The sequence below is a fragment of the Pan troglodytes genome, chromosome 19 (genome assembly GCF_028858775.2).
Source record: "Pan troglodytes isolate AG18354 chromosome 19, NHGRI_mPanTro3-v2.0_pri, whole genome shotgun sequence".
Taxonomy (NCBI): Eukaryota; Metazoa; Chordata; class Mammalia; order Primates; family Hominidae; genus Pan; species Pan troglodytes.
Genome location: NC_072417.2, coordinates 50,598,173 through 50,621,990, shown reverse-complemented (window position 1 = coordinate 50,621,990; position 23,818 = coordinate 50,598,173). Strand labels below are relative to the sequence as shown.

Sequence of the window (23,818 nt, the reverse complement as noted above, 5' to 3'; positions counted from 1 at the left end):
CCAGGACAGACAGGGACCTGGAGTGCATCAGGATCTGACCAGATAGGAGTTTTTGCCTGGTATCTGGGTGCTACGATTTTGTGCCGTTCTCTGAGGTCCACCACCTGCCCTTCCTGGCATGGTTTCCTTCGTGACCATCCCTGCTGCCCCTGGGGGTGGACCCACTGGCCCTTCTGCAGACAGCTCCCTGCCTTCTGCCCTCCAGGGGGTTCTGGCCAGAGTCCATGCTTGGAGACAGGATCATCTGCCTTCAGCCCTCACAGTGCTTTAAATTAAAGCAAGTTTGCCCATAGGTCAAAAGAGCATTTGATTCCCTTTTTTCCATCACATATCCCTTGAGGCTGGACTTCAGGAATCCTGGAAAATTAATATGAGTGCAGCATGTGAGGGGTCAGAGACAGGCCAGCAGGGCATCTGCATTCCTCCCTGCCACAGGTCTCTCCCCAGAGGCTGGTTTAGTGTAGGGTATTGCCAGGAAACGGACTGAGGCTGCTTTGCTAAGAGCTCCTGAAAATGCCCTGGGCCTGTCCTGGCGTTTCTGAAGAGCCCTCATACAGGGACAGCCACCATCTGGGTCAAGGAAGTCTGGGTTCCCTGCTGGTGGGCTCCATCCTGCGATGGAGTGAACCAGGCGAGAAAGGATGACGATGTTCTTCATGTTGCACCTGGACATGCCCCAGGAACAGAGACTTGCCCAGGTGGCAACACTGGCACAGATGTTGACGGCTGCCCAACTGGTGCCACACTGAGCAGGGAGCCTTGTGCTGCACAGGGCTGGGCCCTCTCTCCAGTTTCCTTCCTGCAGGCATCCAAATACCCTGGAAGGGATTTAGCCCCTGAATTCCAGAGGGAAGAAAGAAGAACAGTGAAGAAGTAGAACTGGTTTCTGTATGGGGAGAGGAAAGTCTTAGGGACAGCTGCAGGCGGGGTCTCAGGCTGCTCCTTGGCACCAGCTACACAGTAGTGAGCTTTCCCAGCTTTACCGATGAGGAAGATGTTCAAATAGACAGACTTCAGCATTTTAATTATTTTCCTATAAATGTATTTATGTGTAGTATGCTAGCACCAGCCAGTAAGCTGTGCCCCACATATGAATGGGAAAGCGAGGCAGTTGTGCTCATGTGAGTTTCTGCAGGCTTGTGGGTAATTACCTTGTGTGCACGCCTGCACGTGCAGAATAGTCACTTTCTGCTGGTCAGTTTCTTTATCCACACATGGTGCCCCAGCCCCAAGCAGGTGTGGAGACCAGCATTTCAGAGGACGCGCTGTCCACAGCCTCCCGGGTCTGAGTGGATCATTGGGCAGGGGTGGAGACAGTGCGCTGCCCTGTGAGCTGGAAGCCTGTGCTTCAGGGAGTCATAATGGGCCTGTGCTAAGTGGGTGATGCAGTGGACATCCCAGGGCGACTAGAGGTGGCAGTATCGCGAATTTGCGGGTTTATTGAACAAGAGGTGACATCGGAGAGGATCTTGCCTTCGGATTCAGCAAGTATGAAGGCAGAAGAGCATGGAGAGCAAGGCCCCACAGCCTGCTTAGTGACGTGGAAGGTCTGGCAAGAACCTGTTTCTGCAGCAGCCACCAGCTCCCATCACTCCTTGACCCTCCAGCTCATGCAGCCATACAGGGAGAAGAGGGAATTTTGGCTGTTTAAAGAACACAGTTGTGAATCTCAGAATGTGCCTGAAAGGAATACTGACAGATAAGGCCGGAAACAAAACTGATGGCTTGAAAAACGTTTTTATGGAATGTATTTACTACCGTTTTGTTTTACTATAGAGGTAGATGGGACTCTTAACTTTTGGGTACATGGAAACATGCTGAAAATTGAACACAATCCTGATCATCACTCCTGCCTGGCTGTCTCCTGGGAGGCTGCCGGGTGCCACGGAGCTGGGACACAGCAGAGCCCGCTAGGTGTTGCAGGGCCCTGGAGGCCAAGGCCACCCTGCGTGCGGTCCCTGTCGGCAGCCAGGTCCCTACACAAACAAGTAATCCTGTTTGGCCTCCTAGGTTTTGCATATGACCTGCAGCCTAATTTGGGGTGTAGGGGAAGCTCTGCTGGCCCCTGCTCCTTTGTATGTTGGGTGACTTTAATGGCTGGCCACATACCCCTTTCTCCCAGCTACTCATTCACTGACTTGGGTAAGTTCTAAGACAGTGTGCACTTAGAAAAGAATGTGACACATCAACATTAACTTTTCCTGAAAAGAAGAGTTTGCCTAACATGGTCCTAAAGAAGCTTGGAATTTATAAGACTTTCCTTTATAACATATAGTGGGGGTTTTTTTGGGTGGAGGGGGGGTTGTTTTTTGTTTTTTGTTTTCAAGACAGAGTCTTGCTCTGTTGTCCAGGCTGGAGTGTAGTGGCACGATCTCGGCTCACTGCAACCTCTGCCTCCCAGGTTCATGCCATTCTCCTGCCTCAGCCTCCCGAGTAGCTGGGACTACAGGTGTCTGCCGCCACGCCTGGCTAATTTTTTTGTATTTTTAGTAGAGACGGGGTTTCACCATGTTGGTCAGGATGGTCTCGATTTCCTGACCTCGTGATCCGCCTGTCTCGGCCTCCCAAAGTGCTGGGATTACAGGCGTGAGCCACCACGCCTGGCCTATAAGATACGGTAAAAAAAAAAAAAAACTGTGACCCCTTTGTCACTAAGGGAGAAAGAAATTAAGTATTGTCAAAGTTCTATAAAGAATGGAAATGTATGATATTATACTTCAAAGGAATTTGATGTTGAAATTTTAAAGAAAATTTGTCATGTTGATGAGAAGCTTCACTTTCCTGGGAACTTCATTCATTTTAGGGTATGAGATAAAAGTCCTGGCTAGGGGCGCCATAGGTCTGTTGTACAAGGAATTTGCTTTCTAAACAAGTTGTAACTTGCCCTAAGGTCCATGTTGGAGCACTAAGAGGTGACACAGGCCAGAGACAACGTTTCGTTTCCCCTTCCCTGCAAGCTGGGATCAGCCCTGTGTTTTCTCCTTTCAGCTGAAGTGAGCGAAGGTTCTCAGTGCTGGCAAAAGAGCCCACTTTCTAAAAGGACTTGGGAAGAAAGCTGCTGGGAACTTGCTTATTAAAAAGTTCCTTAGAATTAAGGTATCTACCCACTGTTTTCCCACCTTTCACCTTCCTGGGCTTTCCTGCCCTCCAGCATTCTTCTGAAGAGAGGTTCCTAGCCCGCTCAGCGCGAGCGTCTCCAGTAGGTAATACTCAGCAACTGAACGTGGGTTTTCCACGGACTTCAGGCTTGGAGGTGCCATGTACAAGCACACTTCTTCCTTCCCCTGGCTTCTCCATGCCACCACCCACTTTAAAGATGTAAACTCAGTAGATTTTTCATCCAGTGAACGGTCATCTTCACATCGAAAGGTGAAGGCCACTACTATTCTCGATGCCAAGCAACAGAACATTCTGAGATGGGCGTTCTTCCTTGCACAGCAGCTACGGCAGGTTGTTCTGCAGCCACCCCTTAGAGGGGGCTCTTCGTTTTACCTTTGTACAGTTCTCGTGTTTACACATTTGGGCCAAACAGCTTTCAGCAAGGGCATGTGTCCACAGCTGATGGGCAGTTAAGAACCAGCCTGAGCTGAAGGCTAGTAATACCGTGCTGTAGGCTCTTTAAAAGGAAAGCCTGGCATAAACCCAGCATGGAAAGGAACATTATCAGTTATCTCAAATTTTGTCTGCCAGGGACAAGACCCTGTTCATTCTTTTGCCCTTTTCAGAACTGTGAGCTTCAAGTATTCTTGCTTCTCTGTAAAGGGAAGACATCTCCCTTCTCTGAAATCCTTCAACAAAAGAAAAGGCTCTTGGCAGGGTAGGGGAGTCAGTAGCTCAACACTAGATCATCCCTAGAGATGGGACAAGTTTCTGTCTGAACACGTCTTGGGTCCGAGTCCTTAGGTGTTCGGATGCAGTACTTTGTGAATACTTAAGCTACTGCATGCTTGGTGTAGCTTGCAATTTCTCTGTATTTAAAAGCAGCTGTGTTTATTTTCTTCAAAATAACCTGTATATTATTTAGAGCAAGCAATGTAAATATTACTGAGAAGTTACTGCAGGGATTTTTGTGACAGTTTGTATGGGTTTTTTAAAAAATCTTAGACACCCCTTTTTAAGATGGGGAGAACAGGGTTGACTGCACCGTTGAAGCCCGCCCAGCATTATAAGGAAATGTTTTTAATGACTGCTGCATCTTTGTAAAACGTTTGGTCATCTAACAGATGGTTTTAAAGTGTGCAATATCCAAAATAACGATTGCCCTGTATCCATACATTGTTTCATTGAAAGAATTCTGTATTGCCTCTTCTTGGTAGAGCCAGAGTCCTTAAGGAAAATCAGGAAAATGAAGAAAATGATGGTGCCATCTTGACAAGACTTCTGCACAGTAATTTAAGGCTATCCTAGGGAGACTTGGTTGAAGGCACAGTTCTGGGATCAGGGTCTAAATGTGCAGTTTCTGAGAACCTTCAAGACCACTCACTGGGCAGGGCTCTGTGGAGCACTGGAGCTGTTTGGATTCCCCAGCCCTTGGGTCATATCCTGGAATTCCATGGAGGCTGCAGAACTTAGATGCAGCTGTTTTTTACAGCACCTAATTTTGTCAGATTGGTAAGGAAACACTGAGTCACAGAATACTTAAGAATTGGAGACTCCAGTAATGTAGGATGGCCTGAGAGGACGTCCAAGTCCCAAGGGGTGGACACGGCATGTTCCTCGGGCACAGCCTCAGTGGGGGCCTTCCCCAGGCGCAGCTCGGCCACCTGAGGAAAGGGTGTTTCGGAGGCGCAGCCACACACACAGCGCTGGCAGCCTCACAGTCACGCCCATCACTCCCTGCCCCCCCAGCCCCCTTGAGAAGTTAGTGGTGTCACATCCTTAGTTTTATAGACAGCTAGGAATAGATTGTGAAGAACACTCAGTTCACTACTGTGTTACATTTATATCACAAGCTTCAATTAAAATGGATTTTAAAGGATTTTAGGATTTACCTTTAGTATTAACAACGTATCTACTGACATACTGTTAGGATTCAAAACCAGTTAAGTATAAGAATTACTTCATGTGGTTTTCCTAGAGTACAATTTATAAAAGGTAGAAAGCATCCAAGTGGCTCCTCAACAATTACAATTCTTAATGATTTTTCTCACAGCTGTGCCCTTCTGTCAGGGTCAGTGTCAAAATTCGTTATCAAAGGCAAAACCTACTGTGCCAAGCTGGTGCGCTATATGTGAACGGAGTGGAAATGCTTCAGTCACCTCTGCCGCAGCTTGTGATTCCAGCAGTTCTCACAAACGTTCTGTCACATGATAAAAAGAAGCAGCTCGTAAAATTCCAACTGGTGTTTCATTTCTGTTCTAATGCTAAATGGTAACGCTTAACAGACTAAAAGCTGTGTGCAGAAGAAAGGGCTGAATGAGTACCGCCTCCCTAGGTTCCAGCACAGTGCTCGGGTCTAAGAAGTAGAGCCCCGGGGTAGGGTGGGCCATCCACTGTCAGGCCCGTGTCTCAAGAAAGCCTGACCAGCTGAGCTGCTGCTTTTTTTTTGGGGGGGGGGGGGGGGAGGGGCGTCTTTTGAGGCTTTTTTTTTTTTTACAAAGTTAGTTTGTGATCAACGATTCACTACAATTGAAGTGTTACTTTGTCAGAATATTTATTCCTTTGTGTGACATGCTAGATTCCCTGGATGTAGCTGATCATTTTTATTTTGTAAATATTACCTAACTTTACATAAACTATATCATAATAAACTATTTTTGCATCACCCTTTGCATGCTGTGTAATGAGATTTTGTTTAGTTGAGAGACATCTGCAAAATAAGCATGCAGGTCAAAAGTCAAACTGAACAGTAGCCTCCAGCTCTAGAGTGGGTTGATTTCAGTTTCATTACCTCCTTTTTTTTGAGACAGTCTCACTCTGTTGCCCAGGCTGGAGTGCAGTGGCGGGATCTCGGCTCACTGCAACCTGTGCCCCCGGGGTTCAAGTGATTCTCCTGCCTCAGCCTCCCAAGTAGCTGGGACTACAGGGGCACGCCACCACACCCAACTAATTTTTTGTATTTTTAGTAGAGACAGGGTTTCACCGTGTTAGCCAGGATGCTCTCCATCTCATGATCCGCCCGCCTTGGCTTCTTAAAGTGCTGGGATTACAGGTGTGAGCCACCGTGCCCAGCCTTTATTTTATTTTATTTTTTTTGGAGCAGGGTCTCACTCTGTCACCCAGGTTAGAGTGCAATGGCATGATCTTGGTTCACTGCAGCCTCTGCCTCTTAGGCTCAAGTGATTCTCCCACCTCAGCCTCCCAACTAGCTGGGACTACAGGCATGCACCACCACACCCAATTAATTTTGCATTTTTTGTAGAGACGGGGTTTCCCTGTGTGGCCAAGGCTGGTGTCGAACTCCTGGACTGAAGCAATCCTCCCACCTTTGCCTCCCAAATTGCTGAGATTACAGGCATGAACACAGTGCCAGGGCCTCATTACCTCCTTTTGAATTACAGTGGATTTTTTTCTTTCTTTTTTGAGACAGTCTTGCTCTGTTGCCCGGGCTGGAGTGCAGAAGCGCGATCTCAGCTCACTACAACCTCCGTCTCCCAAGTTCAAGCAATTCTCGCGCCTCAGCCTCCCAAGTAGCTGGGATTACAGGCATGCACCACCACACCTGGCTTGTGTGTGTGTGTGTGTGTGTGTGTGTGTGTGTGTGTGTGTGTGTGTTTAGTAGAGATGGGGTTTCACCATGTTGCCCAGGCTGGTCTCGAACTCCTGACCTCAGGTGATCACCTGCCTTGGCCTCCCAAAGTGCTGGGATTACAGGTGTGAACCACTGTGCCTGGCCAGTTTTCAGCATTTTAGAATTACGGTAGTTCACATAAAAATTTGGATTTTACCTGTTCACACACAAGCCATTGTAAGAAATACTTTACGTGCAGAATCTAATTAAGGTACACTGCCCCAGTTAAAGAAGCCTTCAGGGGCTAAAGGGACAACGAGAAGTGCTAATGGTGGTGATGCTTTTATTAATCAAGGTCTTGTAATTCCCCATCCCTGTCCCTCTTATTAATAGATTTATTTACAATAAAATTTTACCTTTTGCTTAAAAAAGAAACTGCATTTTACATCATGACCCAATATACACACACGCCAACAACCTGAAATTTAACAAAATAATGCACCCTTACTATATATACTTTGATGATTTCGTTCACTTTTAAAAATTCTGATTGCGACCCACTAAATAAATTTAAAATAACAAACTGGGATTTTTAGGTTGGGTGCAGTGGCTCATGCCTGTAATCCCAGCACTTTGGGAGGCTGAGGCAGGTGGATCACTTGAAGTCAGGAGTTCAAGACCAGCCTGGCCAACATGGGGAAACCCTGTCTCTACTAAAAATACAAAAATTAGCCAGGCATGGTGGTGTGCACCTACCTGTATTCCCAGCTACTCAGGAGGCTGAGGCACAAGAATTGCTTGAACCCAGGAGGTGGGGGTTACTGTGAGCCTAGATCGTGCCACTGCACTGCAACCTGGGCAACAGAGCAAGACCCTGTCTCAAAAAAGAAAAACTGGGTTTTTTAAACAATATATTCACAACCTTTAGAATGAAATGGGTGAAATTTGTGGGAATCTAAACTTTTATCCAGGTAACATTGAAAAAAAGTTGATTCTACCAATAAAGCAATTTAAGAGGCCAGGTGTGGTGGCTTACGCCTGTAATCCCACCACTTTGGGAGGCCGAAGCAGGTGGATCACTTGAGGTCAGGAGTTCGAGACCAGCCTGACCAACATGGTGAAACCCCATCTCTACTAAAAATACAAAAATTAGCTGGGTGTGGCAGTACACACTTGTAATCCCAGCTACTGGGGAGGCTGAGGTGAGAGAATCACTTGAGCATGGGGGGCAGAGGTTGCAGTGACTGAGATCGCGCCACTGCATTCTAGCCTGGACTACAGAGTGAGACTCTGTCTCAAAAAAACAAAACAAAAAGTCAAATGTATAAAACATAGCCAAAAAAAGTTAAGTACAGACATAAAAAGATACACATTTTCAGTCTGCTATTCCAGTTGTCTAATTTTTTTTTTTTTTTTTTTTTTTTTGAGATGGAGTCTCACTGTGTCACCCAGGCAGGAGTGCAGTGGCAGGATCTCAGCTCACTGCAGCCTCCACCACCACCCACCCCCCGGGTTCAAGTGATTCTCCCATCTCAGCCTCCTGAGTAGCTGGGGCTGCAGGAGCACACTGCCATACCTGGCTAATTTTTTTGTATTTTTAGTAGAGATGGGGTTTCACCATGTTGGTCAAGCTGGTCTCAAACTCCTGATCTCAAGTGATCCACCTGCCTCACCCTCCCAAAGTGCTGAGATTACATGCATGCACCACCGCTCCCGGCCTCCTATGGTTTTAACATACGCTATTTTTGTAAAGCTATGTAAATGCAATTTTTAAAATCAGTTGGCATTTGAAAATCCAACACTGTTTCATAACAGCCTGGCGACAGAGCGAGAATCTGTCTCAAAAAAAAGAAAAAAAAAAAAAGGCCGGGCGCAGTGGCTCACGCCTGTAATCTTAGCACTTTGGGAGGCTGAGGCAGGCAGATCACAAGGTCAGGAGTTCGAGACCAGCCTGGCCAATATGGTGAAACCCTGTCTCTACTAAAAATACAAAAATTAGCCAGGCGTGGTGGCATATGCCTGTAGTCCCAGCTACTTGGGAGGCTGAGGCACAAGAATCGCTTGAACCCAGTAGGCAGAGGTTCCAGTGAACCAAGATTGCATCAGTGCACTCCAGCCTGGGCTATAGAGCTAGACTCTGTCTCAAAAAAACAAACAAACAAACAGTGTGGTCTTGGCATAAAGAGAGATATTGATAAATCAGTGAAACAGAATTGCGAGTTCAGAAAAAGCGTTCTTACATTTACAGTCAATTGATTTTCAACAATAATGCCCAGACCATTCAGTGAGGAAACAATAACCTTTTCAACAAATGGTACTGGGACAACTAGATATCCACATGCAAAAGAAGATGAAGTTGGGCCTCCTACCTTGCACCATACACAAAAATTAACTCAAAACGGATCACAGACCTAAGTATGAGTGATAGGAATATAATATACAAGAATGGCCAGGTGCAGTGGCTCACGCCTGTAATCCCAACATTTTGGGAAGCTGAGGCAGGCAGATTACTTGAGGTCAGGAGTTCGAAACCAAGCCTAGCAAAACCCCATCCGTACTAAAAATAATACAAAAATTAGCTGGGCGTGATGGTGGGCGCCTCTAGTCCCAGCAACTTGGGAGGCTGAGGCAGGAGAATCGCTTGAACCTGGAAGGCGGAGGTTGCAGTGAGTTGAGATTGCACCACTGCACTCCAGCCTGGGCAATAGAGTGAGACTGTCTCAAAAAGAAAAAAATTATATATATGACAGAAAAAAACATAGGAGCAAATCTTTGTGACCTTGGGTTGGGCAATGGTTTCTTAGCTATGACACCAAAGCACAAGCAACAACTGTAAAAATATTAATAGATTATACCAAAATCAAAAGCTTACATGCTGCAAACAATTCCATCAACACCTATTACCCAAAGAAGGGAAACATTTGCAAATGACTTTTTTTTTTCTTTGAGATAGAGTCTCGCTCTGTTGCCCAGGCGGGAGTGCAGCCTCAATTTCCCAGGCTCAAGCGATCCTCCCACCTCAGCCTCCTGAGTAGCTCAGACTACAGGAGTGTGCCACTATGCCCAGCTAATCTTATATTTTTATTTTTATTTTTTATTTTTGGTAGAGACAAGATCTTGCTATGTTGTCCAAGCTAGTCTCGAACTCCTGAGGTCAAGCATTCCTCCTGCCTCGACCTCCTAAAGTGTTGGGATTACAGGCGTTGGCCACTGTCCCCAGCTTGCAAATTATGTATCTATTAAGGGATTCTTATATCCAGAACATATACAAACAACTCTTAAAACTCAACAATAAAAAGACAACCCAAAAAAATGGGCAAAGGATTTGAATAGACATTTCTTCAAAGATGACATACAAATGGCCAATAAGCTCATGAAAAGACATTCATCATCTTTAGTCATTAGAAATGCAAGTCAAAACCACAATGAGACACCATACCCACTAGAAGGGCTATGATCAGAAAGTTAGATCATGCCATATGTTGGCAAGGATGTGGAGGAAAAGGAACCCTCATTCACTGCTGGTGGGAATATAAAATGATACTTCCATTTTGGAAAAAGTCTAGCAGTTTCTCAAATGGTTAAATAGTGTTATATGACCCAATAATTTCACTCCTAGGTGTATACTAAAGAAATGAAAACATATCTGTGCAAACACTTGTACACAAATGTTTACAGCAGCATTATTCATAACAGCCAAAAGATAGAAATAACCCAAATTCCCACCAACGAATGAATGGGCAAACAAAATTTGTTATCCATACAATGGAATGTTATTCAGCCAAACTAAGAAATGAGGTGCTGAAACATGCTGCAGCACAGATTCCCTTGAAGCATGACGCGAGGTGAAGATGGCAGAGACAAAAGGCTGCAGAGAGGATTCCATTTCTATGAAATGCCCAGAGTAGGCAAATCTGTGAGACAAAGTAGACTAGTGATTGCCAGGAGCTGGAGGGTAGTACGGAATGGGGAGTGACTACTACTGGAACAGTGTTTCTTTTTGGGGTGATGGTTACACAACTTTGTTAATATACTAAAACCCACTACTGAATCTCATGCTTTTAATGTGCAGATTTTATGGTATGTGAATCTTTTTTTTTTTTTTAATTGATCATTCTTGGGTGTTTCTCGCAGAGGGGGATTTGGCAGGGTCACAGGACAATAGTGGAGGGAAGGTCAGCAGATAAACAAGTGAACAAAGGTCTCTGGTTTTCCTAGGCAGAGGACCCTGCGGCCTTCCGCAATGTTTGTGTCCCTGGGTACTTGAGATGATTAGGGAGTGGTGATGACTCTTAAGGAGCATGCCGCCTTCAAGCATCTGTTTAACAAAGCACATCTTGCACCGCCCTTAATCCATTCAACCCTGAGTGTATACAGTACATGTTTCAGAGAGCACAGGGTTGGGGGTAAGGTCATAGATCAACAGGATCCCAAGGCAGAAGAATTTTTCTTAGTACAGAATAAAATGAAAAGTCTCCCATGTATACTTCTTTCTACACAGACACGGCAACCATCCGATTTCTTGATCTTTTCCCCACCTTTCCCCCCTTTCTATTCCACAAAACCGCCATTGTCATCATGGCCCGTTCTCAATGAGCTGTTGGGTACACCTCCCAGACGGGGTGGTGGCCGGGCAGAGGGGCTCCTCACTTCCCAGTAGGGGCGGCCGGGCAGAGGCGCCCCTCACCTCCCGGACGGGGCGGCTGGCCGGGCGGGGGGCTGACCCCCCCCACCTTCCTCCCGGACAGGGCGGCTGGCCGGGTGGGGGGCTGACCCCCCGACCTCCCTCCCGGATGGGGCGGCTGGCCGGGCGGGGGGCTGACCCCCCCACCTCCCTCCCGGACGAGGTGGCTGCTGGGCGGAGGGGCTCCTCACTTCCCAGACGGGGTGGCTGCTGGGCGGAGGGGCTCCTCACTTCTCAGATGGGGCGGTTGCCAGGCAGAGGGTCTCCTCACTTCTCAGACAGGGCGGCCGGGCAGAGACGCTCCTCACATCCCAGACAGGGCGGCAGGGCAGAGGTGCTCCCCACATCTCAGAAGATGGGCGGCCGGGCAGAGACGCTCCTCACTTCCCAGATGTGATGGCGGCCGGGAAGAGGCGCTCCTCACTTCCTAGATGGGATGGCAGCCGGGCAGAGACGCTCCTCACTTTCCAGACGGGGCAGCCAGGCAGAGGGGCTCCTCACATCCCAGACGATGGGCGGCCAGGCGGAGACGCTCCTCACTTCCCAGACGGGGTGGCGGCCGGGCAGAGGCTGCAATCTCGGCACTTTGGGAGGCCAAGGCAGGCGGCTGGGAGGTGGAGGTGGTAGCGAGCCGAGATCACGCCACTGCACTCCAGCCTGGGCACCATTGAGCACTGAGTGAACGAGACTCCGTCTGCAATCCCGGCACCTCGGGAGGCCGAGGCTGGCGGATCACTCGCGGTTAGGAGCTGGAGACCAGCCCGGCCAACACAGCGAAACCCCGTCTCCACCAAAAAAATACGAAAACCAGTCAGGCGTGGCGGCGCGCACCTGCAATCGCAGGCACTAGGCAGGCTGAGGCAGGAGAATCAGGCAGGGAGGTTGCAGTGAGCCGAGATGGCAGCAGTACCGTCCAGCTTCGGCTCGGCATCAGAGGGAGACCGTGGAAAGAGAGGGAGAGGGAGACCATGGGGAGAGGGAGGGGGGGGAGGGGGAGGGGGAGAGGGAGAGGGCGGTATGTGAATCTTGATCAAGTGTGTTTTTAAAAACTGGATTGGATCCTGGCAGCTCCCATCGGTGCTGATTGCAGCCAGCAGCCCGAGGCCTTTAGTGATGCCTTTCTTCAGCATCTGCAGACAGCGAAAAGCAGAGCTGCAGGTTGAAGGCTCAGAGTAATGGATGGAGCCCTAAAATGAGTAAGAATAGGTGCAGGCAGGGCCTGAGTGGTCACTAGAAAAGAGAAAGCAGAGTTGGTGCCATCACATACATCCACCTCATGCCTTATTCTGAAATTTGAGTGTGAGAACACATGTCGACACACAAGCCAGTCATGATTTTAAAGGCGTTGGCTGTGGTCTTGAAAAGAGTCATGCGGAAACCCATCATCACCTTAAGATTTTTTTTTTTTTTTTTTTTTTTTTGAGACGAAGTCTCGCTCCGTCGCCCAGGCTGGAGTGTAGTGGCACCATCTCGGCTCACTGCAAGCTCCGCCTCCCGGGTTCACGCCATTCTTCTGCTTCAGCCTCCCGAGTAGCTGGGACTACAGGCACCCGCCACCATGCCCAGCTAATTTTTTGTATTTTTAGTAGAGATGGGGTTTCACCATGTTAGCCAGGATGGTCTCGATCTCCTGACCTCGTGATCTGCCCGCCTCAGCCTCCCAAAGTGCTGGGATTACAGGCATGAGCCACCGTGCCCAGCCACCTTAAGATTTTGAGTGTAAGGATCTTCATGATGAAATTTCTGAAAATGGTCCATTCTCAACTTCAATTTCTGAAAATGGTCCATTCTCAACTTCAATTTCTGAGACTGGAGAAGGATCCTCTAGTAGCCACACTGTAGCAGCTGCCCTGAGTCAGCACCTCCACTTGGACCCAAAGTAGGATGTCTCTCAGGCATGTCACTCCCAGTGACACCAGATGGGATCCACCCAGGGCTGCCTCTGCTGCTCATTGTTAATGCCTCTAAAGTCATCTCCATGGTTCTTTGGGCTTCATCTTTAAAGGATTCAAGTGACTTGAGACTATCCCAGAAAACTATGCAGCTAGTGAAACTAGAGTACAACTAAGAACATTTTCAGACCTCCAGTGTGGATGACCTGGGCATAATCTCACAAACTGATGGGACTGCAAGGATTGTAAACTGAAATTGACATGAATATACTCTGTTGGATCAGACTAAAAAAAAAAAAATTGGGCCGGGCACAGTGGCTCACACTGGTAATCCCAGCACTTTGGGAGGCCGAGGTGGGCAGATTATGACATTAGGAGTTCGATACCAGCCTGGCCAACATAGTGAAACCCCGTCTCTACTAAAAATACAAAAATTAGCCGGGCGTAGTTGTGGGCGCCTGTAATCCCAGCTACTCAGGAGGCTGAGGCAGGATAATCACTTGAACCCGAGAGGCGGAGGTTGCCGTGAGCTGAGATCGCGCCATTGCACTCCAGCCTGGGCGACAGAGATACACTCTGTCTCAAAAAAAAAAAATTGTGGGTTGCTTTAAAAACCTATAGAACTGGCTGGGCGTGGTGGCTCATGCCTGTAATCCCAGCACTTTGGGAGGCCGAGGCAGGTGGATCACCTGAGGTCGGGAGTTCAAGACAAGCCTGGCCAACGTGGCAAAACCCCGTCTCTACTAAGAATTAAAAAAAAAAAAAAAATTAGCTGGACTTGGTGGTGGCACACCCTGTAATCCCAGCTACTCAGGAGGCTGAGGCAAGAGAATCGCTTGAACCCGGGAGGCGGAGGTTGCAGTGAGCCAAGATTGCACCATTACACTCCAGCCTGGGGGACAAGAGCGAAAACTCCGTCTCAAAAGAAAACAAAAACCCTATAGAACCAACATAGTGCTTTAAAATATGGCATCATTGCATTGGTTCATTCCAACAACCTAGGAATATTCAACAGTGTGGGCAGACTGTTAAGGGCATATGGTACTAACAGAATTTTTTGTTTGTTTTGAGACAGAGTCAAGCTCTGTCACCCAGGCTGGAGTGCAGTGGCGTGAGCCTGGCTCACTGCAGCCCCCACCTCCCGGGTTCAAGCAATTCTCCTTTTTCAGCCTCCCGAGTAGCTGGGATTACAGGTACACACCACCACACCCAGCTAATTTTTGTATTTTTAGTAGAGACGGAGTTTTGCCATGTTGCCCAGACTGATCTTTTTTCTTTTTTTGAGACGGAGTCTCGCTCTGTGTCTCCCAGGCTGGAGTGCAGTGGCGCGATCTCGTCTCACGGCAAGCTGGGCCTCCCGGGTTCACACCATTCTGCCTCAGCCTCCCGAGCAGCTGGGACTATAGGTGCCCGCCACCACGCCCGGCTAATTTTTGTATTTTTAGTAGAGATGGGGTTTCACCGTTCTCAAGCTGTATCACTGCCCACATAGTTAACAACATTGAATCCAAACCACTAAGCTGATGAAAGCTCATCCCAGGAGAAGAGGGCAATTAGAGGGGAATCTTCCTAGAGCCTCTTTTGTGACTGCTGAGCCTACTTGGCAAATTTATTACTTCTTTTAAAGTTTCTCTCTGAGAGGAGCCAAGACAATCTTGTAGGCAAAAAAGAGGCTTCAGGTGACACACACACTACACAACCCCCTCCCCAGCCCTCAACTTCAGCGAGCCCCTGCTTTCTAGCATCACTCTCCTCAGGTGTTGGAGCAGAGGCCGGCGTGCAGTTCTAGGGTCTCCTGGGCATGCCTGCCTGTTACTGGCACAGCAATCTTTACGTGTGGGCCAAGGATCTTCTATACTTCTATACTTTTAATAACGTCTTCCAAGATTGGGTGTCTGATGAGCAGGCACAGCCAGCACAGTTTCAACAAGCAATTTATCCCCTAGTGTGCAGGCTCCTTCCTTACAGGCTGAGTACTATGGGGTTACAATCTTCCCAGACATTGCTTATTGGTTGTTAGGCGGGGGCTTTAGGTATTTTTTTTTTAGGGTTGTCTTGCTGCATTTTGTTACAGCCCACAGTGCATTGCAATCTTAGTCTGCTTAAGGGCTCTTCAAGTATTTGACTTATGACCTAAGTAGCTAGGCCAGCTGGTAGGAACAGACAAAGCGAGCTATTTTGCAGGCCAGTAAACTTCCATTTTAAACTTTTTTGGTTCGGGTGAGGGCAACCAAGGAAGGGGGAAGGGGGCAGACGGGGAAGCCGACAAGGCATCGGCTAGCCTGAGGGGCCTAGTACATCCCGTTTCTTCCGTAGTTTGCTGACCAAAGCCGATTCAAGGCACTTTGTCTTAAAAATGGACCACCGTATACCTTATTTCCTTCACCCAAATAACAGCTTAAAGTTTTACTCCTCTTTGAGTCTCCTGTTCTTTGACCAACAGTTTCTAAATAGCTGTATACTGCCCCCCCCAAAATTATATTTAACAAAGAGGAGCCCCTATTTGAATGATTTAGCAGCAAGCTAAGGCAAAGACACCCAGCGCTCACATTCCAGAATAAGAACATGTTTATTCAGATGTGCCAGAAGTCCAGGGTCACACGGCTTCGCATTTAAGAGATGCTTTACAAGCTCTCCCATTTTCTTTTCAGAACATACACTGGGGGAATTCACAAACTAAAACAATTTCTGGTGACTTCCAATCTATATATTATACTTTACAGCTTCAATTGAATTTTTTTAAAAGTTAACTTCCAAGCTGGCTTGCCTAACACTGTGAGTCAAAAGTAACCCTAAAAAGGAAAAACACACAGCACTGAAGGGTCTCTGGGTGGTAATGCCAGCGTGGGCTGGGGAGGTGAGATTAAGCACATGGCTAGCAGACCTCAGGACGGGCCCTGGGGCTCATCATACAGAAATATGACAAGATGGTGAAGTCACAACTTCAGATGTCATTGGAGCTATCTGTATATGACACACACATTATAAACAAATAACCTGGAACATTTCACAGTGTACGACACCTGTTCTACCTGGGAATGCAAACCCTGAGCTGCAAATAAGAACACAGACGTGGGAGACACCACGGCCTGAAGCTGCTCTCCTCTTCCCTCCTCTCCTCTCCTCCGGTCCCGTGATGGGTTATGCTGAGCCAGCAATGTGCACGCACTAACTCCACAGGTGTTAAAGGTAAGGTCACTTCTAAACACACAACAAAATTACCTTAAACATTAGGACATTAAAAGTTAAAAGCCCGGCCGGGCATGGCGGCTCACACCTGTAATCCCAGCACTTTGGGAGGCGGAAGTGGGTGGATCACTTGAGGTCAGGAGTTTGAGACCAGCCTAACCAACATGGTGAAACCCTGTCTCTACTAAAAATGCCAAAAAAAAAAAAAATCAGCCAGGTGTTGTGGCAGGCACCTATAATCCCAGCTATTCGGGAGGCTAAGGCAGGAGAATCGTTTGAACCCAGGAGGCAGAGGATGCAGTGAGCCGAGGTTGCGCCACTGCACTCCAGCCTGGGCCACAGAGTGAGACTGCATCTCAAAAAAGATAAATAAATAAATAAATAAAATTTAAAAAGTTAAAAGCCCAACATAGAAATAGAAACAGCTGCTGGCCATCAGTCCTGACAGACCACAGCACTTACTACCCAAGGACAGGCTGCTGAAGAGCTTGGCACTGGCGTGCATACTGGTTTTAAAGAGCAATTATGCAAGGAATCAAGGGAACAGCCAGCCTTTGGTGGCAATGACGCTCACGGGGTTGCCCCGAAGGCTGCTTTTGCCATCCGCACCGCACACTCACATCTTCCCTTCCTCCTGACTTCCATTTCCTTTCCTTACTCTGAGGACCGAGCCCTGACAGGGGCAGACTGTGAGGGACAAGGAGACTGTAGGCCCCAACCAACCCCAGTCGTGCCACATGGAGAGAGGGATGAAATCTCAGGGAGATGCTGAAAGGGCCCACATCAGCCAAAGCAGAAGGGACTTTTCTAGAATCAGGGAAGGGAATGGGATCGACCTGGAAGAGGCACTGTGCCTTTTCTGTGCTGTAGCAGAAGCTTCGATTCCAAACCAAGATACGGACCACACTCCTGAAAGCACCCCGTGGCAGGTCGTGACTGAAGTTATTTTGGCAAAGGAGCAAGAAAAAGGTCTGGCCCGAAATAACTGACCCGAAGTAACAGAAATTTCCCTTTCCTAACCTTCTTTAGTTCAATTTAGTATTCTAATAGACGAGACTTTGGTTTAACGATTTTTTTCTAGTGCTGAGGTCTCCCTCCCTCAGAACGCACAGCAGCCCGCAGGGAGGGCTCAGCCCCATTCTTGGTTAGGTTTGGCTTTCGCTGGAGGTGCCGCAAGTTCTGTGCCATGAAAGCAATCTCCCTCCAGCTCTGGAGACAGGTGGGGCACAGCTTCCGTGACTTTTCTTTTGTGGGAAAAAGGTATACTTTGTAGGGTTAAACTGTTCCCAGATGCGCTCAAATTCTTCCAGAAAAAGCCGCACGTACTCGTCGTCCTCCATGATGAGAACATTCTCCCTGTTGTTCTGGATGGCTTGCGTGGTCCAGTTGAGCGAGCCAGTGATGAGCACCCTCTTGTCCACGATGGCAAACTTGTGATGCATGTAGCCCGGGTCTTGATCGTGCCGGACCTGGATCCCTGCAGAAAGGACAAGGTGATTTCATTCCATGCAGGAGTCCCGCCTCCAGTGTGGACTGTTCCTGGGGGGCTACTGGCTTTACTATATGTTTCCAGTGTGGTGGGCCAGGAAAGCCCGCCATGCTTTCACAGAGTGGTGGCGGCTAAGCTCCCAGGAGGGATGCTGAGAACCACAGAGGGGACATCACACACAGGGCCAGAGCATCACACACAGGCTATGGGGGACTGGGCAGGCCGTGGTCTGGGTGAGACCACACCTCCGAGTCTATGCCAGCCAGTATGTCCCTTCGGGGTTACTGGTTGCTGCCAAGGCTGTCACTAACCCAGTCAGAGGTGACCAGGGCAAAGACAGCGTGTGAGCCTTCAGGTTCTGACTCTTCCACAGCTAAGGCTGAGAGCGTGCCCACTCTGCCCAGAGAGGCCCCGGCGTCTGAGAGCAGAGCCCAATTTGCTGGCACAACCTCGGCCACCAAGGCAGGAAGGGCCCTAACTAACAACGCACAAATGAATTCTCCTCTTCCGCACCCCCCTGCTTCCTTCACCAAAGAACCAGGCATCCCGGCCTCTGCTCTTCCCAGCTTTCAAACTCCTCTTGGGAAGGGCCTGTGTCTGTCTCCCCTGGAATAACACTGCCTCACTCACGACCTGCTTAAGGAATGAGGCCGTCAGAAATGGGGCTTAAAAGAAGTTTTAAACAGGCTGCCATGGAACACAGTTGCCAGATTTTCCGAATCAAAATACAGAACATCCAAGTTAAATGGAATTTCAGATAGAGAGTAATCTTTGAAGGGAAGTGTGTCCCATGGAGTACTGGGAACATACCCTAAAAATCACTCCCTGTGCATGGAACTCATATGTAATTGTGCCCCCTAAATTGGGCCTGGCAGGATGAAGACGCGGTGGCTTCCTTACCTCGGGGAGCCAGCCCTTCTTCTCACACTCTGGCCACTCCTCTGGCACGTCCTGTCGGCACAGCCCTCCAAACACATTCCTCCACACGGTGGGCAATGTAAAACCCCACCATCGCCCACACCTCCTGCCTCCGCTGGGATCCACTGCCCACCTCCCCGTCCCCTCCCCGCGGCCTGCCACCTCTGGCCACAGGGGACTTCCTGCCCTTCCTCAAAAGGAAGTCAGTCTGTGACCCAGGGCGACTGTGCTGCTGCCCCTTCCAGCCGCATGCCTCTCCCTCCGAACAGTCCACTGGTGTCAGCAAGGTCCCTGCCCTGAGTGTCACTGCCCCTGGGCAGCTGACCTGGCCCACGCCACTTCCTCCCACACCACTGCCTCCTTACCCTACTTTATGAAGTTTTCTTGGCCCTTCTCAGTGCCCTAAATGAAATATTCGTGACTTAGTTGGCATTTCCGTGGGAACCTGGCCTTGTGCCCTTGTGCCCTAGGATGTTCCAGCTCCTCACAAATACTGGCACAGAGGGGACATTCCTTGAACAGTGAATGCCACTGGACAGCCTCGAAGTCAGCGAGGATGCTGGGAGGCCATCCCAGAGGGGATCCGATGGGACCTTGGTCTAGGGGCCCTTGAAGGGTCTTCACCAACCTCAGCTTCTACGACTGTAAAAGCAACTCAAACAGAACTGTACTGTGCACGCCTGGAGGTCCCCAAACCTCCCATTAAAATGACCAACACATGGGAGGACAGCTCTTGTGGCTGCCCCAAAGAGAAGGAGACAACCTCAATATGAAAACCACGTGCCCCACTCTGCTCCCACATGGCGTGCAACATGCCCCGCACCACCCAGAGCAGGGAGGGACCCTGGCTGACTCTGGAGAGGCTGCTCTGAGGCCCAAGTCAACAAGAGGCTATGGCTGTGCAGAAGGAACAGCGCGGCGGTGACCACTGCCCAGCCTGGACAATTCCCAGGGCTCCACACATCTCTCGGTCACTGCGACCACCAGTATTATCAGATCCAACCGTTGCACGTGCAGGCGTGACTTTCTGGGTGCCTGAGTGATGGAGACAGAGACAGGCCCAAGAGTCTGTGGGTGCAAATACACAAAAGGCAACAGCAGGCTGGGCCGCCGAACTGGGCCAGGATGGACTGAGAATCCTCAGGTGGGACAAGGATCCCAATTATTCACATTTCCTGGTCCCTTCTGTCCCCACCCCATGAGAGAGGCGCCCCCGCCAGAAATATGTGTTCCCCTCCTTTTGCAGCTGGGAAAACAACCGAATGTCCTGGCGCTGCTTTCTAGAACATGTTTAGGTCTCCCAGAGCCCGGTGGCCTGAGATTCACTGGGCAGCAGGTGGCCGCCTCTCCCCAGAGCCCTTCAGTCTGGAAGTCCAAGCACAACCCTGGCGTCCAGCTCCCCTGCCACCAGGATCCAGGTTACCAGAGGCCGTCCGGGAGTCTCCGGCAGCGTAGGAGGGCGGGCCCGGGGTTCTGCAGCAGTCACGAAAACTCCGCCGGCGGCGCCCGAGGACTTGCTAGGGGAATCTGCTCCGCCTCTAACCCGGCACACGCAGGCCCACCTGCTTCCAGCATGCCGGGACAGTTCACTGAGAGAACCGCCCCCCACCGCGGAGGCACCGAGGGTCCGGCTCGCTTATGGCCACGCAGCCGGCTAGACTTTCTGTGGGGGCTCTGCTTTCTCTGCGTTACACCACCCCGACCCCACAAGGCCACGAGGAAAGTAAATGAGGCCTCAGCCCATCCCCAGACCCCCTCCCCTAAGTGTCCACCTTTGCGCCTAAGACCCCGCGTGGGCCAAGCCGGCCTTCTCCGCTTGGACCCCGCCGGGCCTACCTGCCTTGCGCAGCAGACCGATTTGCGAGCCGTTGAGGGCCATGTAGTCGCAGTCGGTGACGACCCGCACTCGCACCCCACGCTGGTGCAGCAACTGCACGGCGCGGCCCAGCTGCGGGCTGGAGAAGGCGAACAGGCAGAGATCCAGGCTGGCGCGGGCGGCCAGCAGGGCACGCAGCAGGCGGCTTAGCGCGCTCTCGCCGTGGGGCAGGCCGCACGGGCAGCCCTCGGGGAGCTCGGCCAGCTCCGCGCCCGGAGCCCGCAGCAGGGCCTCGGTACAGGTCACCTGAGACGGGAAGAACAGCACCTCGCGCCGCGGCCGCCGCCGCCTGGACCGCAGCCAGCGCAGCACCCAAGGCAGCGCCTCCAGAGTCAGGGCCAGGCCCACAGCCGCCGCGGCCGCCACCTGCCAACTCAACCGTCCCATGCCGCCGCTAATCCGGGACCCACAGCCACGCCGCCGCAGCGGAGTCTGCGCGCCCCCAGCCCTAGACCGCCAGGCCACGCCCCCGTCACGCGCCGCCAGCGGCCATGTGCCAGGCCACGCCCAGCCCCCCATGGCCACGCGCCAGGCCACGCCCTATCACGTCCTGCCAATTGCCACGCACCAGGCCACGCCCCCGTCACGCGGCGCCAACGGCCACGTGCCAGGCCACGCCCAGCACCCATGGCCACACGCCAGGCCACGCCCCCGTCACGCCCCACCAACGGCCACGTGCAAGGGCACGCCCTCAGTCCCCGAGGGCCACGCACTAGGCCGCGCCATGCCCCCACAACTGTCACGCACCAAGCTGAACCCACGCCTCCCATCAGCCCGCCCCCAACCCTCAACAGGTGACCACGCCTCCCTCCACGCGCCAGGCCACGCCCCCTGCCACAGATTTACCACCCCCGCCAAAACGCCAGGCTGTGCCCCCCATTTTCCTTCCAGCCAGGCGCTCGGCCACGCCCTCCAGGTTCCACCTCCCACCACGTGCCAAGCCGCGTCCCCAAGCCCGCGCCACCAGGCAGCACCTGCACACCCACGGGCCACGGGCCCTAGCACACCCGTCACCTGCCCAGGCCAGAGACCGCTCTCTGCGCTAGAAGCCACAGCAACCCCGGCTTTCCTCGCATGGAGCACAGCAGAGCTGCTCCGGAAATCTGGGGTCACACCTTCACTGTCTTCTCGGGAGCAGCTAGGCTGGGCTGGGGAATGACCTGGGAACACAGATAATCAGGGAATCAACACAGCTGGAGGCAGCATTGGAACCCAGCATACTGGAGGCGGTGGCGGCCCAGAGGTTTTTTCCTAGCCCAAGAGGTTTTTTCCAGCCGGCGTTGTTGGAAGGCCTGCCCTGCTTTAAGCATAAACAGAGGAAGAGACTAAGGCAGCCGAGGGCACTGGGCCGGGGGCATAGGGAAACGGGGCAATGTGGTGGTCTGGGCTGGATCCTGGAACCAAAAGAAGACATTCACGGAAAAACTGGTGAGAGCCAAATAAAGTCTGGAGCTTAATCGCATTGTACCAATGTCAGTTTCTTAGCTTTGACAAATGTATGAAAGGAATGTAAAAGGTTAACAAAGGAAGCTGCGTGGGGGTAAATGGATCTCTCTGTTCTATCTTCGAAACTTTTCTGTAAAGCAAATTATTCTAAATTAAAAGTTTATTAAAATATTAAACTTGCACCTTCCATATGATCCAGCTATCCCACTCCTAGGAGAAAGGGCGGGATCCATTAACACAAGCACGTGTCCTGGCAGGCGTATGTGCCTAGAACAACCCAAACAGGCGTCAGCAGGTAAATAGGTAAATAAGCTTTTGTATATCTATACAAGGGAATGCTATTTAGCAATAAAATAGAATGAAGTGGCCTGGCACGGTGGTTCATGCCTGTTATCCCAGAACTTTGGGAGGCTGAGGCAGGAGGATAGCTTGAGTTCGGGAATTCGAAACCAGCCTGGCCAACATGGTGAAACACTGTCTCTACCAAAAAATACAAAAGTTAGCTGAGTGCGCTGACGTGCCTGTAATCCCAGCTACTCGGGAGGCTGAGGTGGGAGAATCGCTTGAGCTCTGGAGACTAAGGTTGCAGTGAGCCAAGATCATGCCATTGCACTCCAGCCTGGGTGACACAGCAAGACCCTATTCCCCTCCCCCACCAAAAAAAAAAAAAAAAAAAACAACAGTACTCACATGTGCTACGACGTGGATGAATTTCATTAATACTGAGTGGGAAAAGCCAGACAAAAAGAGTACATACTGTATGATTCCATTTACATAAAATTCTAGAAAATGCAAACTAGACTGAGGGAAAGCAGACCAGTGTAGCCTGGAGGCCAACAAAGCCACAAGGAAGTGGAGTGATGGATGTGTGCTTATCAGGTTGACTGTGGTGGTTTCACGGGTATACACATATGTCAAATTGTATGGTGTAAATAACTAAAAATGTATGTCAGTGATTATGTCAATAAAATTCTTTTTTTTTAAGACAGAGCCTCGTTCTTTCGCCCAGGCTGGTGTGCAGTGGTGTGATCTCGGCTCACTGCAACCTCTGCCTCCGGGGTTCAAGTGAGTCTCTGCGTCAGCCTCCCGAGCAGCTGGGATTACAGGCGCCCACCACCACACCCGGCTAATTTTTGTATTTTTAGTAGAGATGGGGTTTCACCATCTTGGCCGTGCTGGTCTCGAACTCCTGACCTCGTGATCCACCTGCCTCGGCCTCCCAAAGTGCTGGGATTACAGGCGTGAGCCACCATGCCCGGCCCTGAGTGTAAGTATCTTGAATGTAAAATCAGGAAACCCTTGACTGCCTTCAAACACATGGGGAAGGTTCAAGATCTGGAACTTGTTTTCTGTCTCTTCCATTTTGTGAAAAGCTACAAAATCAGGAACCCCTATTCCCTCACAAGGACAGCAGAGTCTGGCCTGGTCTTGGGCTGGCATAGGTTCAGCTCAGCCTCCTGCTCTTCTGCACTCATGACCAATAGGAAAAATCTTCAAGAACTGCATGCCTGTGGGGAGAAAAAGCCCACAGCTGCCTAGAAACACCAGTTGGCGGCTGGGTGCGGTGGCTCACCCCTCTAATTCCAGCACTTTAGGAGGCCGAGGCGGGCGGATCACGAGGTCAGGAGTTCGAGACCAGTCTGGCCAACATGGT

General features: G+C 50.4%; 2 protein-coding genes across 8 annotated transcripts in view; one reads left to right on the top strand and one right to left on the bottom strand.

The window, feature by feature from the left end:
* The window catches only part of MPRIP (myosin phosphatase Rho interacting protein), a 175,583-nt gene that overhangs the window by 144,354 nt on the left and 7,411 nt on the right, over positions 1-23,818 (top strand). For all 7 annotated transcript variants that reach the window (XM_063799700.1, XM_063799697.1, XM_063799703.1 and 4 more), the window contains one exon: positions 16,260-16,435. In XM_063799700.1, the coding sequence (XP_063655770.1) occupies positions 16,260-16,418 (159 nt within the window). In that variant the 3' untranslated portion in view covers positions 16,419-16,435. The remainder of the gene's footprint in view (positions 1-16,259; positions 16,436-23,818) is intronic.
* PLD6 (phospholipase D family member 6) lies at positions 15,797-21,152 on the bottom strand. Its single transcript, NM_001246461.1, is given in 2 exon segments — positions 15,797-17,912; positions 20,679-21,152. Coding segments are annotated over 2 exon segments (759 nt in total). The 5' UTR covers positions 21,106-21,152; the 3' UTR covers positions 15,797-17,580.